The 14,469-nt window shown below is 46.2% G+C and overlaps 1 protein-coding gene and 1 long non-coding RNA gene across 4 annotated transcripts in view; both read right to left on the bottom strand.

Annotated features, from left to right (window-relative positions):
- LOC139827218 (uncharacterized) overlaps nt 1-14,469 on the bottom strand; it is a 376,663-nt gene that overhangs the window by 164,375 nt on the left and 197,819 nt on the right. The gene's annotated exons all lie outside the window — the stretch shown is intronic.
- Nucleotides 1-14,469, bottom strand: part of LOC136098426 (amphiphysin-like) — a 168,033-nt gene that overhangs the window by 110,631 nt on the left and 42,933 nt on the right. For all 3 annotated transcript variants that reach the window (XR_011737560.1, XM_065831826.2, XM_071804611.1), the window contains exon 2: nt 7,866-7,946. Coding sequence is in view for 2 of the 3 variants with exons in the window: in XM_065831826.2 (XP_065687898.1) it covers nt 7,866-7,946 (81 nt within the window). In the remaining variant the exon portion in view is untranslated. The remainder of the gene's footprint in view (nt 1-7,865; nt 7,947-14,469) is intronic.

Raw genomic sequence — 14,469 nt, 5'->3', positions numbered from 1 at the left:
GGGATAAGAAGAAGTAAAAACAAGAGGCACTGGGAGGACAGAGACATGATGGCAAAACGCTCAGAGAGAAAAGGTATTTCCATGCCAGTTTGTCGGTATTTCCCACATGGAGAAATACACATCCCACCACAACTGTTTCCTTGTCATGGAAAGACCAAAGACTTCAAATGCTTTTGCCTGCCACCTCAGGATACATTTTGATGTGTTCCTAAGATAACTGTTACGGAAAACATCCTCTCTGACCTGTTGTTAAGGTCAGGGGCTCATCCTCAGCCTCACCTGAGCCCTATGGCAGGTACCGAGAGACACAGAGAGCTCACTCTCTGTTGAAGTCCCCAATATCAGCTTTGCTGCTAAAGCTTCCCATCAGAAGTACCTCTAACATTTATTTTCTACTTAATCCATTTCTCAGTAAACTGGCCTAGAAAAAGGAAAGGTCTGCTTCTATGAAAATAGTGGCCATATGGGAACATTTACTGACAGGTTAACATCACTCTAACAGTATAGTCCATTAAAATAATTTTCTCTATGTAAATAAACCCTATGGTGACATCATTACACCTATGACAGTGTTATGCATATGACAGATTGATGTGGATTTTGCAGAGAGTTTTATTAAAAAAAAATCTTCACAGCAAATATACTCTTTAAAAGCAATTGATAGAGGCAGGGAAAGAAAGCAAAACTAGAAAATACCACAGGGAGACACTAACATGAATCCTGCTACTGCTAAAAGGAAGAATAGGGGTTAGAGAGGAAAGTGCTTTATGTGAATCAAACAAACATGGATGTAATACATGGAGTAAGGACTAAAAGAGGACGCTCATAAACTTACAGAGCTTACAGATTTTTTTTTTTCTTTTTATTTCACAGTTACTGGCTTTCTTCCTCATATCTTCCGGTGTCATGGTCACAAACCATTAAAAAAAAAAAAAGACAGGTAAGATACTAAGGAGAAAGACACCTGAGGAATCCAGCTTTCACTGTACTAAAAACAAGCTCCCTCCAGCTGCATCAGCCACAGCCCAAAACTGATTCGAGTGTTTTAGTTCTATGGAAAGGACAAAAAAGGGGAAAAAAACCAAAACAAAACAAAAAATCTGTTTAATGATGGTGTGAAGGAACAGGAGGAAGCAAGGCTCTCATTCAAGTCACATCTACACAGCTGTGGAAAACCTTCCAGAAAATTCGGTAAGGTGAAGCTGTGATCTCCACTCTCTCCCCCTTCTCCTCAGGGGCCAATATCCCTACAGCCCTGCTGGACATCCCCAGCTCCAGAGCAGCGGTGACACCACAGAACAGGTGACATCACCCAGGCTCCCAAGGCCTCTCTGATGTCACTGTGGATTGCCATGACGACCCCACGCTGTCCCCATGGCCATCTGGCATCTGACAGTCGACCTGTCTAGCCGGATTTCCCAGCGCTCTCCAGTCCGTCACTGTGAGAAGCAGCAGACGAAGCCAACCTCATCCAACCTCATCCCCATTGATCCTCATCTGTCCTTGTCCGTCCTCCTGGTCCATCCTCCTGCTCCTCATCTGTTCTCCTCATCATTGTTCGTCCTCCTCCTCCTCGTCCGTCCTCCTCCACCCTCCTCATCATCCATCCTTGTCCACCCTCATCCAGTTTGACTGCCGTGGCTGACACAGGTGACTGATCAGGACCTGAAACCTGGAGTAGTTTCAAAGCTTCCCTGCCACAGTTTAGCACCAGTGATGGGCTCCATTGGGTGTGATGGGAGATTCACCACCGGGCTGGAAGCACTTTGGACACCAGGGAAAATTCCGTCAGGCTGCTCGTAATGAGAAGACAGAACCTCTGAGGTGGCAATTCTTGCCCTGTCCACCCCGCTTGCAGGAAAAGCAGCATGTGGGGTGCACAGGGCAAATGACCATGTGGGTCAGAGGCAAACATGAGCCAATCAGCCCCTAGGTACTCCTCCTGATGAAAAAAAAAAAAAATCAGGAGAGAAAATTCGTAGGTGACGAAAAAGCAACACCTTTCCTTCTCGGCCCTCTTCACTTCAACAAATCGGGTGAGGAAATCCACCCACCCCCAAAAAAAAAGAGAAGCTCACACTTAGGATGGGAAATTGTGGGGACAGGAGACCATCAGGATGGGAAACCATCATGGGGCTGAGAATCCATTACCGGGAAACCATCGTCAGGAGGGAAAACCATCATTTAGCGCAGGTCAGGCCAGGCCATCACCAGTAGGATGGGAAATCGCTGAGATTGGAAGTTGTGGTACGAAAACTAAACCCCTCACATTGCTGTGCTTCCCCCAACAGACAGGATCCTTCTCCAGACGATGGCATCGCAGGCACCAGCCATGAGCTTCGCCATCCCCACCATGGCACCACTGGTCCCTGCCTCTGTCTCAGGGCTGGTGGTATCCTCCCAGTCTGCCCAGTTCCACCCTGTCCCATCCCAGATGGGACAGGGCGGTGTCTGGCAGGGGGTGCCGGGGGCCCTGGGGCAGCTGCTGCAGCTCCCGCAAGGGGTGCAGATGTCCCAGGGGGTTCAGCCAGCCCATCTCCCCCAAGTTGTGCAGCCAGCTGAGTTCCCCCAAGGGGTGCAGCTGGTCCAGGGGATGCAGCACGTTCAGCTCCCCCAAGGGCTGCTGTTCCAAGAGGGAGTGCAGCTGGTGCACCTCCCCCAGGGCGTGCAGCTTTTCCATGAGGTGCAGCCACTCCAGCTCCCCCAAGGGGTGCAGCAGGTCCCGCTGCCCCAAGGGGTCCAGCTGCTCCCTGTCCCTGCTGCTTTTGCCCCATCTTACACCTGGGGACAGCAGCTGATAATGGGGACATTGGTGCCACACCAGCCCGTGGCGCTAGGGCCGGGGGCTGTGGTCCAGGGGCAGCCCCTGTATCCCACAGGCTCCTGCCACCTGCCTGTCCCTGCCTGCCCTGGCCACCCACCACACCGTGGCCGCGTGACTCAGCGGGTGCAGGGTCCCCCTGTGCCCCACACCCAGCCTGGAAGTGCCCAGAAGTCAGCAGAGGCCTCCGGCAAGGACAGGGTGGCCGCGGAGCTCGGCGTCCCCACTGCCAGCCCCCACCAGCCTGCCCTGGCTGCACCTGCCAGCACAACCATGGGGAAGCCTACAGGTGAGTGCTGGGGGCGGTAGAACCTGCGGGCGGGTGGCCAAGCTGAGGAAAGCTGCATCACCTGCCTTGGGGTGGCTCTGTTTGCTTTGTCAGCAGCACTGGCCACCCAGGCAGCCCTGGGGAGTCCGGAGGATCAGCCCCAGCAGGGATCAGCCACCTGTGCGGAGGCCAGTCTGGAGCCACCCCAGGACATTGTGGCCGATGCCACGTCCGCTTGGTTTGACACCACGGATTGCGCGGACAGTGTGCCTGATGTCTCCGACAGCCCCGGCTTGGAGGCCTTCCTCAGTGAGCTCCCACACCTCTCTGAGTACGTGCCAGAGGCGGCTGCGCAAAGCAGTGAGAGGTGGCAATGGGGCTGAGGGACAGCGAGGACACCATCCTCGATGTCCCTGACACCCCAAACCCACCACCTGCCTCAACAAGCTCCCTGATCTCTCTGAGTACAGGGCAGAGGACACCAGCCACAGAGAGCAAGGGGTGGTGGCAGGGCTGGAAGACGGCGATGTCACCGGGCATATCCCCAAGTCTCCCACCTTCCTCAGCCAGCTCCTGGACCTCTCTGAGTATGCGGCCAAGGGTGGCTGCCCCAAGGACTGAGTGGTGGCCATGGGGCTGGGGGACAGCAAGGACATCGTCCCTGACGGCCTTTATTTCCCCAACAGCCTCAGGGAGCTCGATGGGTTCTGGGAGTGTGCGGCTGAGAGCACCCAGGACCAGGCAGCACCTGCACCGCTTGGGGACAGTGAGGACAGTGGCTTCACCACCGATGGCCCAGGCATGACCACTGAGGTCCTCAATGAGCTCCCCGACTTTTCCAAGTATGTTGCAGAGGGCAGCTGTCCCATAGACCCAATGGAGTGGGGGGGAGGGACTGAGGGATGGTGAGGACACCATGCCCGATGTCCCCCACATCCCCCACTTGACCATCTCTCTCAACAAGCTCCCCTACTTCTTGGTGTACAGGGCAGAGGGCGGCTGCACAGAGGAGCAGGTGGCAGTGGAGATGCTCCTCAATAGCTACGCCACCTTCCCTGATGGCCATGACAGCCTGGCCAGCAGCATCCCTGTCACTGAAGTCCCTCACTTCTGGGAGTACGGGCCAGAGGCTGACTGCCCTGAAGACCACCTGGCAGCCGCCATGCTGGGGGACACCGATCCCTTCTGTGGGGCGGCGGCGGCTTCCCCTTCGCCAGCTCCTCAGGAGATGCAGGGCACTGGGGCAACAGACCTGGCCCCTTGGCTGCAGATGAGTCCCATGCAGACCCCTGAGCAGAGCTCTCCAGAGAGTTCCAAGGAGCCTTCAGAGGACTGTCGCCCGGCCAGTCCCTGGAGGGACCCCCTGATGGACGCTCTGGAGAGGCCTCTGCTCAGCCTCCTGGCCAGCCCACCGCCTGCCCACCAGTCTCACCAGCCCTCCGTGGCCCAACAAATGGAGGAGATGCAGAGCAGGCAGCTCCAGGTGCTGCTCACCCACCTCCCCCCGCCACCGGGCACCACCTCCTGCCGGGTGCTGCCAGGACCGGGAGCTGCACGGGCCATCAATACCAAACGCCCCATGCCAGCCACAGCTCCCGAGGGCCACGAGACCTCTCTGCACTACAGCATCCCACCAAAGCGGAGAAGATGACCAGGTGGCCCAACCAACATGGGAGACTCTGCTCACCACAACAGTGCTGGTCCTGGGCCAATTCTAACAGCTTCACCTGGCAACAGTGCTGGCCCCAAACCTGGAGAAGAGACCACGGCTCTGCCCGGCACCTCATGCCTACCCAGAGGAACCACCACCATCTCCCAGCCTGGAAGCAACAGTCCTGGGACCCTCACCTCTACCCCATCCTGCTGCTGACAGCCCCACCACCGACATCCCCACCACCTGCTGGAACGGGCGTCCCCACCCATTGACGCCACCAGCGGACACACTAACTGAACACCGCGGGATCCAAACGCCAGCAGCCGAGCTGGCTGTGCCTGCGCCCACGAGGCCAAACCCACCACAAGGGCTGTGGTAGCAGCTGTCCGGGTCCCTTGACTGCTGCACCTCCCACCAACTCCCTGTCATCCCTCGAGCACCGGGGCCTCATGGCTGCACTCACCACAGTTAGGAGTAGGAGGACTCGGTTCCCATCACACAGCTCCAGCAGCAGCTCCAGCAGCAGTGTCTGAAGAAATTGGCCCAGTAGGAACTGGACCAGAGGCAGAGTCCTGCACCACCCTCTCCAGTCCCAGCCCCTCTCAGATCCCATTTTCTCGCTTCATTAAACCACTTGGGTCTTGCCTTTGCAGCACCTCTGCCTGTGGTAATTTGTGCGGTGGGAGGGGGTGAACACAGCACCTGCCCACCCCAAGTGTGGCTGGGCTGGGCTGGGAATGGACACAGAGAGAGGATGGGGACAGGACACTGTTCCAGGGGATGGTCACCCAAGGGAGAAACCACGGTTATTGGCACCAGTGCTGGGATAACAGAGGCCTCCATCACTGCTCCAGCACAGGTGTCACCATCACTGCCCCAGCACCAGCATCACTACCCCCACTACAGCGCCACCATCATAGCCCCAGCTGCAGTGTCACAGGCCCTCAGCTGCTGTCATGGAACATTCTCACCCATCCTATGCCAACTGAGGAGAGAGGTCAGAGCGCAAAGTAGAGAATTACATGGGCAAGCATGTGCAGGCTGTGCCCCAGTCCAACTGAGACAACCCAAATGGGTCTTTACGGGGGGGTTCTGATGCCCTCCATCCTTCAGGTACAATATGACTTCACTAATCACCAACACTCACACTACCCATCAGTGAGTATAGTCCAACCTGGCAAAGCAACTCTCGTTTTGCAGCATTTGTCCTTAAGGCTTTTGGCCACAACAACAGCCAAGAAAATTGAAAGGTATAACTAGCCTACATTCCTTCCTTGATCAGCACCTCTTTCTCTATCAGTTCTTTCCATTCCTTTAGTTCCTGGGGAGGACACACCAAGATTTTCCTCAGTCAAAGAGAGGAGAAAGAGCAGTCACAAGTCTGCAGAAAACATGCCATCCATATGTATGGTGTCTACACAGTAACGTGTAGGCCTGCAGATACACAGCATATTGAATTAAGGAACCGTTTTCCTGAACAGGGAGAAAATAGCGATCAGTTGAATACAACCATCACTTGTGGCTACTGTTGATAGCTAGGAAGTGCAAAGAATGAAGAGTTAATGCTGTTTCGTCAGGGACATGTGGACTGTGAGGAAGCTGGTGTGGTCTCCCACAAGCTTGTGACAAGCTGTGGGACAAGACGCCAAGGTTAGAGGAGGGTTTGCTAGTGAGGACCCTCAGCTGGTGGCCCTGGGATGTGTTGGCCTCACTAGAGCACATCTGGAATCTTATGGGGATGAGCCAGGGGCTCCTGAGGTAACAGAGGCCAACAGGGAAACACCACTGAAATACCACAAAGGAATTAAGGGATTGCCAATGGCTCACTGTGCTGCTTGTCCAGCTGTCATGCATTCTTGGACCTCGGCAAGTCCAGACCGCTCTGGACAGAGCACAGGAGTTGTTAGGGACACATATGGCCTGCATGATTTCAACAATGACAAGTCTGCTTGCTGGCATGTTCAATAACGAGGTAGCAGGCCAGGCTTTGTGTTTAGCTTAAAATCATAGAATCATTTTGTTTAGAATTGACCCTCAAGATCATAGAGTCCAACCATAACCCAACTCTGGAACTAACCCATGTCCCTAAGAACTTAATCTCTGCATCTGTTCAACCCCCTCCAGGGATGTTGATTCCACCACTGTCCTGGGCAGCCTGTTCCAATGCCCAGCAATCCCTTCTGGGAGGAAATTGTTCTTTACATCCAACCTAAACCTTCCCTGGTGCAACCTGAGGCCATAGTTCTCTCACCCTCCAGTGCCTTTCCATGTGAGCTCTAATTGATAGCTTACAAAGACAAGAGAGACCTCCGTCTACACTTAAGAAACAAGGCCACCTTCTCCGTCACATTAATGCAGCTCATGGCAGGCATTAATTTGTACTAGAAAGCTACTAGATAATTAATCACGATTAATCACCTTGGAGCCAAAAAGTCTGTCCAACAAAGCAAGGAGTAATTGAGGTTAGAATTTAGGATTGCATTGGGAGTAGATCATAAACTCTTCAGGGCACCTTCGTTTTCACATCTTGTGTTAACAACACTAAGAGTAATTGAGCGTTGCTCCCCAGTAGAGTTTCATCATCTCTGCCACCATAGCCCCCTCATGCCTGCACCAATCAGTGGCCTAACAACATACAGCAGCCTGAAACTATTCATCTTTGCACCTCATATAAAACTGGTATTATTATATACCACCGATGAAAGCAATCCACAAAATGAAACCAAGGAATATACATCTTCTTTTTGTAAGAAAGCTACTACAAATCTGTAATTAGTCAGGACTGGGTTCTGTTCTAAATTACAATGTGCCATCTCTCTGTTGATTCCAAGTGGTTCTGGATAGAATCATAGAATGTTTTGGGTTGGAAGGGACCTTTAAAGATCATGTAGTCCAACCAACATGATGATGTTATACATGTTATTACAGTATGTCCTTTTATTTTGAGCACATTTCTTAACCACCTGCATGCACAAATTCAAATGTTTTTTCTGTTTGAAAACAAAATCTTATGTCCCCCCAATCTTTTTACCTGTCACCCTGTAATGCCTTCTTCAAAATCAGCAAGTTCAAATATGATGCATTATTAAGATACTATTAAAGAAACCGCAAAAGCAACTGACCTCTTGCCGTTTGAAATTTTGAACGTATTCTTCAAACTGTTCATCTTTTGTTTCATCTGCTTTTCCTAGTTTCTGAAGTACCTATATTGGAAAAAAAAAAAAAAAGGAAAAGAAAAAGTAATAACTTAATATTTATGTCACAAAACAAAACCACTGCTACTTTCAACACTTCTGTTCTTGAAGTTAGGCTTAAATAGCATTTCATTTTTGTGGGTGTTGCACGCACTACTGTTTCCAAAGTTCACATAGACAATCATTTTGTCAAAATAAAAAAGGATAAAAACAAGAATACGGTGTGTGTATGTGTGTGTGGAAATACACTTCAAAATATGGAGTCCTTTGGGGGTGTGTGTTCTTTTTAATGAAGCAACTTTTCTTTCAGCAAAGAATCCCATGGTTTCAAAGCAAGGAAGAATAAGAAAAAATTGCTGGCACTGCAAGTCGTCCTCCCTTTCAGCCAGATAAGAGGAATAAAAAAATAAAATTTCATTAAGTTTTTCTTATGTTTATGGCTCATTACATCTAACAGTATTAATATTATCTGCATGATTTTCAACATAAAGTCAGAGAGAATAAAGAAGTGTAAGGCTGCATAGGGAATTGTTACAGTTGATGCTTATTTAAAACTTCTATTGGTGTTCATATTTGCTCCCCTCATTAATTCAGCAGTGCCTTGTCATCCACTAGATAATAAATATACTGCAATATGTCAGCAACAAGGGCTATTCATGAGATAGCAATCGCAAAAGTAATTTGACACAGTTACATTTTACACTGTATTTAACCACAATAAATGCATTCTATTATTAAATCCCGGCACTATTCATTCATTTCAATACGCAGCTGCAAATAGGCTTCACCCTTCTTGTCAAGCAACCCCCAAATATTTACAGACTACTATACGCGGGATGAATCATCTCATGCAGTGATGTTAGGATTGCTCCCCCATGACAAATTGACCAAACTTTCCATTTTTACAGGAAAACAAAACAAAACAAATGAAAAACAAACACAAAATAGAATCAGGAGCAATTAACTGATACTATGAATAAACATACGAACATCATCACCTATTCTTCTCAAAACAAAGGTTGCACAGCCTCAGTCCTGGCATATTCTGCCTCTTGCCTGCCTGTCTGTCCCAATCCCAGCCAGCCCCACGCCACAAACCCAGGCTGCACAAAGGGTGTGTGAGCAGTCTTGCAGCAGTATATGGGCGTCGATGACCATGAAGGTGATGCGACTCTACCTGTGGACCTAGTGTGCAGAACTTCAAAGACGTTTTAAAATATTCACAAGGGAAAGAAAGACATAGAGAGGAAAAACAGACAAAGACCAGCCTTTTGCTCTGGATGGCTGTGTTGTAGCTTTTCAATCCCTCAGCTCATTTGGGCATTTCGGGTTGCTTTTAAGCCTGCTGACTGCTCCAAAAGACCTCACATGCTCTCATCACCAACCTCTTCATAAAATATTAAAAAGTACCACAGATGGTTCTACAGAGGAATCTTTTCATTTAACATTTCAAATCATCACTTGCTCCTTGTCACCAACGAGCCAAACAATCTGCCCCCGACTGCTGTACGACTTTGATCCACACCAGGCGGTTCTCTGAAAATCCAACATCTCCTTTCCAAAGCAGTGGCTGCCAGGTAAGCCACCTGACCACAGCAATGCATTCAAATCATGTTCACAGGAGCAACTATCAGGTATGTTAAATGTAGTCCAAGCAATCCATAAGATAGGTAACAAAACATGGCAAGAAGGGTTGTCATGATAAACTCTTTTCTTCTTTCCCATAATATTAATGGCACACATCCATGTACACTCAGGCCCAATAGCACAAAGGCTTGGAAGGGAACAACCTGCCTCTCACAGCACTTAACCTCATATGTTTTGGAGTTTCTTATCCCATCTCCAACTTTCAATTTCTCTACAGTTATTTAGGTGAACTGAGAATAAAATGCAGTGTTAGAACCTGCAAACACCAACCCTAATCTTAATCCACAGTTACTTTAAATAACCATTAAAAACATAGCTTCCCAGTTTTCCTAATCCTAACCCAAACCAGAACTACAGGTATGTCACATGGGTGGAACTCCATGTTCCAAGGCAGAGGCCATCATGGAAATCCTGCTGCTCATGCCATATACATGGATACCTGGGGTTCAGTCACTCTTTTCCTAAATGCAATCCTAATCCCATCCCCACAATTCTATAGAGAGAGAGTGGAGCAGGCTGGGGATAGAATAATCTGTTCCTCACAGGTCCCTTTACATCCCATCCATATAGTCCCACAGACCACTGAACGTATAGCTCAGCCTTTTACAATCAACATAACTGTAATGGCAACTTTACTGCTGGTAATCTAAACAGAGAGGTGACCAGACTGAATGTAAGATGTAGAAATAGATTTACCTTTCAGCACTTATTTGTGTCCTTCTGTCTCAAAGTGGAAGCCTCTTCTCAACAAAAGTCTGTAGCTTATTTTTGCTCAGTTTGGTCACCATCTATAGGGTATCTTTGGGGCAGGGTTAAGTCCCAATGAAGGCTTGACTACACTACATGCAGGTTCCTCTAACTCCAACCCCTCTTGAGGACAGGCTGAAATAATTTTTAGACATGTTGGTCATCTTGTTATATAGAGTACCTGCATCAAGATTAGTGTCAGGGTTTGGTTTAGGGCTAAGGTTAGGCCTAGGAAAAGGCGAGTAGACAGCCTACTAGCATTAGGTTTAGACATTGGTCAAGAGAAAAGAAACTTAAAGTGCCCAGGTTACTGGAAAGCATCTGATGGCCTTTAAAGGTAAAACGAAGGCTGTACTTAGGAGCACCAAGTGCCTAATCTCCCCCTTAAGCCTCAATTCAACCACCTTTCTAGATGAGGATTAGATTTAGTAACAGGAATAGCTCAGAGGATAGGAGAAGGGTAGATGGATGGTGTTTTACAAAAGCCTTGGAGTGCTCTACAACATGCCAAAGAAAGGAGATCTAGATGGGTAAGTGGCTAATATTTTATTTTAGGTCCATGTGGTAGGTAACCCACTTGGTGGACTTGGATTCAGGCATTTAAAAAAAGAAAGAGGAACAAAAGCTGTTGCTGAACATTCAACGGCCTGCAGGGCTTGAATGAGGCTTGGACTCGCAGAAGGCAGGTGTCTAGCATTTCTTTTCTCTTCGCATGCCCATACAGAGAAACAATGTTTGGGGTTAGGGTTAGGAACATCTATCAATGTGTATGAACAGCCTGTATTATTTAAAATCAAATAATCATAATAAAACAAACAAACAAACCAGACGTGACCTGATTCTCAATACATATTCTACAGTCAAGTATTCTGTAGTGTTCTGAAGATTATATAAAATAGCTGGTGAACACAATCACCCTATCCAAAAAAATAGGTAAAAAGCTAACTCATTTCATATAATTAGACTAAATCAGCTACCAGTAAGCTTTTTCTTAAAAAGCCATAAAAAGACAAAAAAAGAGACAGAATTTGAAACAGCTGCTTTATTTTTTTCTTAATTTAACTGTGGTCTCCAAATGTGATATTGTACAATTTCCTTAATGCACTGAGTTACATTAAGGATCTAAAATGAACATCAGTGTTGACCCAGCATGTCACTGAGAGTGTATGAACTAAATAATTAAGTCCAATTAACACTGAGTATAAAGTAAATGCTAAATTTGATCTGATGGTAAACCTAGATGCTGTTGAGTGAATACACGTCTAGAGGAATTGTCTGTGAATGTGGTACTGAGAAAAATAAATATACAAGAACATAAAGAACATAAAAACTATACAAGAACATAAAATTTGAGTGAGGACATCAAGCATATCTGATATCATTCATAAATGTCATCAAGAGTACAGGTCTAGATACAAAATATTTCCATTTGGGGATGTTGCATCTTCAGTAAATCTTTTGGAAGACATAAGACTGAACAGTTCCTGTTTAATCTTCTAAGTGCCTTTATTTACTAAATAATACATTTCAGTTCTATGAGAATCTGAAGTGTTAGGAAGAAAAAGTCAGCAATTTGCTTATCTTGAATTAAAACGATCAACTTTACAATGATTGTGATGTGAATGTTAAGTGTCTGCAATGTGTCAAAGAAAGGAAACTAATATAATTTTAAAAATTACAGATGTGCTTGAGTTAGCTTGATTATGTTGAAAACTCTCCTCTTGTGGCAAGGATGACAATGTTGTAATAGCTGTTGAGACTACCACCTTGATAGGCCAACCTATTCCCCTCTAAAAAAGTTTCCAAGACTATGGCAATTCAAGGAAAGGAAAAACAAAAAAAAGGGGGGGGGGGGGGAAGAAATGTATTCTCTGATGTAAACTTGGCCAACCAGGAGCTGCCTTAAGAGCAGCTCAGCTCCCTGCACAGCAGCAAGGTTGAACAGGAGCTGACAGTAACCACATCGGACACCACAACATGCATTATCCCAGTCACGCATCTGTATTTTTAAAGAATAACCAGCATGTTCAAAACCTCTCAGGGCAGGAAGACATGACTGCTCAGACAAGACTACCTAGGACAAGACTTAATCAGAAATTCCCAGGACTGTTAAAACACTGAAAAAGCTAAGCTAATCTAACTGACTGTGAATAGCACTATTTAAGGATACTGCAGAATAAGCTTGCTTGAAAAGCAAGACAAACACTTGTGAGAGTCCAAAACTGTTGTCCCTGACCCACTGTCCAAAATCTTTTAAGAACAGCAAAGTGCTCCAGATCTCATCAGATGAAACTCATGCATCCACAACACTTTTTTTTTTCTAATACCATACTCTTCTACAACCTGGAAAAGAAATACTAGGGATGCATGACTAATATGTACAGCTTTCCAAAGGAGTTTCAAGATGGTACTTCTGGGAAGAAATTGGTTAAAATGAAAGCAGACCGTTCAGGAGAAATCATTTTAGAATTACGTATGTGCAAAACATCATTTGGATTTCGGCAAATGCTCACAAAATTGAAATAAGTATATGGTCAATATAAAACAGAAGCTTTGAAAGAAGCTTCTTCTGATGTATGACAAGAATGCTTATCTGAGGTGAAAAAGAAGCAGCACAATGGGATAAGTTTGAAATAAACACGACAGCATTTCAACTTACCCAACTCTAAAATAGTGTATGACAATTCATACAGCAAACATATATTGGTGCTAAGCTTACCACAGCCTGACAGTAATTCCAGACAAAATACTCCATCCCACCAATCCTCCCACGCCAAACCAACCCTCTCCCCACCAAAAAAAAACCCAGACAGGCACTTCCAAGTTTAAAAAGACAAAATTTTTCAGGTGATGAGATACTATACAAAGCATCCAACACTACAAAACCATTAAAAAGTGTCAAATTACAAAAACTAAGCGTGAGCGATGATACCCAGCTGATACTTGAGAAGAGTAGGAACCAAGTTTAAGAAGTAGCGTGGAACAAAGTTTAAGAAACCTTGTTCATTCCAGAAACAAAAGCTAGATTAGAAGACAATATATGGAAGTATGAAGACTGGAACAGAACTAATTCCAAAACGTACCTACTGACTCTCACTCAAGTATGAGAGCCGGGTGCTAAACACAGCAAATACAACAAATACTCAAGACTCACTGAAGCTCCACAAGATTCCCACCTCCTCACAGTCAGCATGTGGGTGGCTAAAGTGAAACCAGAGGGAGAGTCACTACAAGGCTGGTATTCAGTTGTTCCTCTGCAAAGAGGGGCAGGAAGAGACAGCAAATTGGATTACAGATACGTCAGTGTAAAGCTTATGGAACTCCATGTTTAGTCCAACTAATAAAAAGTCTCTTCTCCAAAGAGGTGACATTCATATCTAACTAACTCAAGTTCTATTTGCATGGCATTTAAAGACAAAACAAAACTTATTTTACCATGATGTCAAAGTTTACAGTTTTAGCCTGCCTCCATTTCACTCCAGCACAGAAATCTGAAAACACAGCCAGAAAAAGAAGATAGGCAGAGAGGTATCTTCCTATACTGTTACATCGTAGGAGTACAAGATGCACAATGTATTTTGTAAAAATTATATGGAATTTCCTAATTAGAAAAATAATGCATAAAAGATTCTTTAAGAACGTGCTAATTTTTTTTCTCTAGTATTGATCTTTGTTTTCTCTCTCTGTTTTTCTTGTGTTTTTTCTTTTTTTTTTTTTTGAAAGTTATAATTGTGCATAATCAATAGGCATTTCAAAAATCTAAAGTCCAAGAACTTTTCGGTATTGTATTAATTTCTGTAGAAATTAGTTTACATAGAATAAGTCTCACGGTACATGTGCAAAGCAATCATTATTATCATAGGTAGGGAAAACGAGTCATGGGGTAAACAAGATGGGTTTTGTTAACGTTTTTTCTTTTTCCTTTTTCTCCAAGGATTTCCATTTGAGAGTGTTGAAGTAAGTTTCTGACTAAACAGAGCAAAAGATCAATATTCTTCAGCTTTCATGGTACTAAGTTAGGCAGGTGAGCACTTTAGGGAGAAAAAAAACCAGCATTTAACACTTCATTTTTAGGGTTAAAGCCTTGGCTTTCCAAACAAGCTCAGTCTTTTGGCCTAGCCAGAAACCATGCCATATT

Source organism: Patagioenas fasciata, chromosome 2 (genome assembly GCF_037038585.1).
Source record: "Patagioenas fasciata isolate bPatFas1 chromosome 2, bPatFas1.hap1, whole genome shotgun sequence".
NCBI lineage: Eukaryota > Metazoa > Chordata > Aves > Columbiformes > Columbidae > Patagioenas > Patagioenas fasciata.
This window is presented reverse-complemented; position numbering and strand designations above follow the sequence as displayed.